Here is a 2,811-nt window from a genome sequence, read left to right as displayed (position 1 = left end):
TCAGATTCTTTCTATATGCAAGACCTGGTGCAACACTACTCGACTTCTTTTTAACGACCACCAAATTTAACCCATGGAAGTTTGTAAAGAATTGTCAAAAATTTAACCAACCAATATCAGTTTTGACCCACTTACTTTATGACTGATTCGATCTGCGTTATATTTCATCTATAGCAAATGAAATAGGTAAAACTAAATAAATTCGCTTTTATAAAAATGCCCAGGAACAATTTTATACCCAACATAATCTAGGAGATAAATCATCTTTGGCAATTAGGAAGCTTTTGTAGTCCCAAATGCAGCAAAAAATTTTATGCGATTGTAATTGATGTCACTACTATTGGTATAATGACAAAAAAAATTTCCATGCAGTGGCAACAATTGTAAGAAAAACAAATTATATATCAAAGTTTTCGATTATAAATCACTGTTAGTTAAATAATCGCAGTTACGTTTAGTTTTCGAATAAAATTGCCTGATTGATATTCCAGAGCTTAACAGAACCGTCATCGCTCCCGCTAGCCACCAGTGTCGGGTTCGACCATGAAAAGTCAACTGACCAGACTCTTCTCTCGTGCTCTTTGAGCTCCATATATACTTGATTCCGTGTCACGTCCCATATCTGAAACTTCCAAAATAACTATTAACTAATGTTTTTTTTTTCATTATTCAAAACATCAAACTTTATTTTTTTTAAAGAATTCTATACCTTAAACCAAAACTAATAGGTGTTCGACTGTCCATTTACAAACAACCAATTATTAGGCTTTGGGTTCGTTTTGGGTCATAACAAACCAATATTCACCCGTGACATCCTACAAGATTACAAAATGTTTCTTTCCAAATTTACCTCATTTACGATAATCTCCACAATTTGTTTGGTTGTCGGTTTAACAGTAACAACCGCAGCTGGCTCATCAATCGTAAATTCTGGATTGCAATCACAATAATCTACACTCAGCCCGCCGTACTGAATCTTACCACTACCCTCCCGAAAAACCTGGGAGAAACAAACGTCTCCAGCGCGACGCATATGATCCTGGATAAACAAGAGATGTGATGAAAATACATGTTAAAAAAACCCATAAAGCCTATTTCAAAGACCAGTTTACAAGCATCAAAATCGTACTGACCTTGAGGTCTTGCCATGAAGCAGAAGAGGGTAAACCAGTCACCAAAACTGTGTCAATCATATAAAACAATTATGTATTTAAAAACTTAATTCTTTACGGTTATTAATATGGTGTAAATTGCACAAACAAGCTGAAATCAAACCTCTGTAATCAGACCGTCGAGAAACTCCACCACCCCGACCACCACGACCGCTACTATGACTGCTATAACGATCTTTATAAGATGAGCTGCCTCGACCACCATGGGCAAGTTCCACCTGATAAGACAAAATTAAACAATATGACATTAAATGGATAGACTTTGGCTGCTACTGATAAGTCTCATGTGTGTTTTGTAAGTCTGAACAACCCGTAATTTGTGCCCATCAAAATCGTAGCCATCGCGACCACGAATAGCATCATCGGCATCACGAGCCTCCTCAAACTACAGAAAACATTATTAAATTATATGAGGGCAGAAAACGATTATTAAAGAAAGCAGAAATATTAGCAAAATGAAGGTCACCTCAACAAAAGCATAACCTGGAGGTCTTGGTGGAACTTTCAATTCAATATGAGCTATTGGACCATACTGAAAACAGAAAAGATATACCCAGCTTATTGCTCCCGACAGAAAAAATAATTAATTAACACGTTTTCATAAACTAAACCTTTTGATTTGTCTAGGTAAGTTACTATTCTCATGGACGCAGAGTGTATAATAAGTTCATTTCTTTCTTGAACATGACATGCAAGCATGCAGCCAGTATCTCTTTTGAAAATTTGAACTGTACCATTTGGCTGATGAAGAACAAATCTTACTTATTATTTTTGTGAACATTTGGTATTAATTTTATAATAGTAAGGCAAGGGGGTGTTTGCTGATTCTATTAGATTCTGTGTTGTACTTGTGCCTTGTGAAATGGATTATATTTTTATGCCTTGTGCCTAGGAGACAGGCAGGTGAGCTCTTGAGTCAAATCATATGGCAAGCAGGGAGGGTTTAGTTTAAATGAAATAACCCCCCTCCCACTGTAGTGGCATGTGATAATTCAAATTCTTCTAACCAATAAGTGAAACCAGAAGTTGGGTTGGGTTGGGGCATTTGAAACATGTTTGTGTGCATTGCAAATCCAAATAATGTAAACAAATTACCTTGTAGAACAAATCTTCCACTTCTCGCTCTCGAATATCCCCAGGAAGGTTACCAACATACAGCGTTCTGCTAGACCGACTCATTGTTTTCCTCCTACCAACCAAAACAATTTACAAATCACAAAACCCAACCCAACAGATATATAATTGCAATGTTAAATTTGATCCACGAAAAAGGTGAAGAAGCTGCGTGTACCTATCTCTGCAGTCAGGAAGGAAGAAGATTTGGTATGATCCATAGGTTTTAAAGAAAAAGCTTACCGGTAATCGGCTTCTCAACCTCACCAACAGCCCGAGTCCCTGGTTGACTATGTTGTAAAAATGAAATGACCAAAAAAGTTAACACAGATACCAGAAATCACACCTCATCTAAAAAAATATATTATACCCAATGCAGTTGACATTGATGATATATCGGTCCAAGTTACCATTATTTGAACAATAGACGTCAATTTGAGTTATTGAATCATAAAGCAAGAGTGAAAGCATCGATTATTACCTTTGTTGGAGAAGATGGCAGTGATGTAGTGAAAGGGATCTCCGG

At 36.6% G+C, this 2,811-nt stretch overlaps 1 protein-coding gene across 1 annotated transcript; it reads right to left on the bottom strand.

Moving 5' to 3' along the window:
• Window positions 1–389: 389 nt before the first annotated feature.
• LOC110919802 (serine/arginine-rich splicing factor SR34B) lies at window positions 390–2,565 on the bottom strand. The gene is made up of 8 exons (XM_022164055.2): window positions 2,468–2,565; window positions 2,268–2,361; window positions 1,639–1,704; window positions 1,483–1,557; window positions 1,276–1,390; window positions 1,134–1,180; window positions 851–1,039; window positions 390–622 (listed from the first exon to the last, which is right to left on the bottom strand). The coding sequence occupies exons 2-8, from the start codon at window positions 2,349–2,351 to the stop codon at window positions 455–457; spliced, it is 744 nt and encodes a 247-aa protein (XP_022019747.1). The 5' UTR covers window positions 2,352–2,361; window positions 2,468–2,565; the 3' UTR covers window positions 390–454.
• Window positions 2,566–2,811: the final 246 nt, after the last annotated feature.

Source organism: Helianthus annuus, chromosome 16 (assembly GCF_002127325.2).
Source record: "Helianthus annuus cultivar XRQ/B chromosome 16, HanXRQr2.0-SUNRISE, whole genome shotgun sequence".
Taxonomy (NCBI): domain Eukaryota; kingdom Viridiplantae; phylum Streptophyta; class Magnoliopsida; order Asterales; family Asteraceae; genus Helianthus; species Helianthus annuus.
This window is presented reverse-complemented; position numbering and strand designations above follow the sequence as displayed.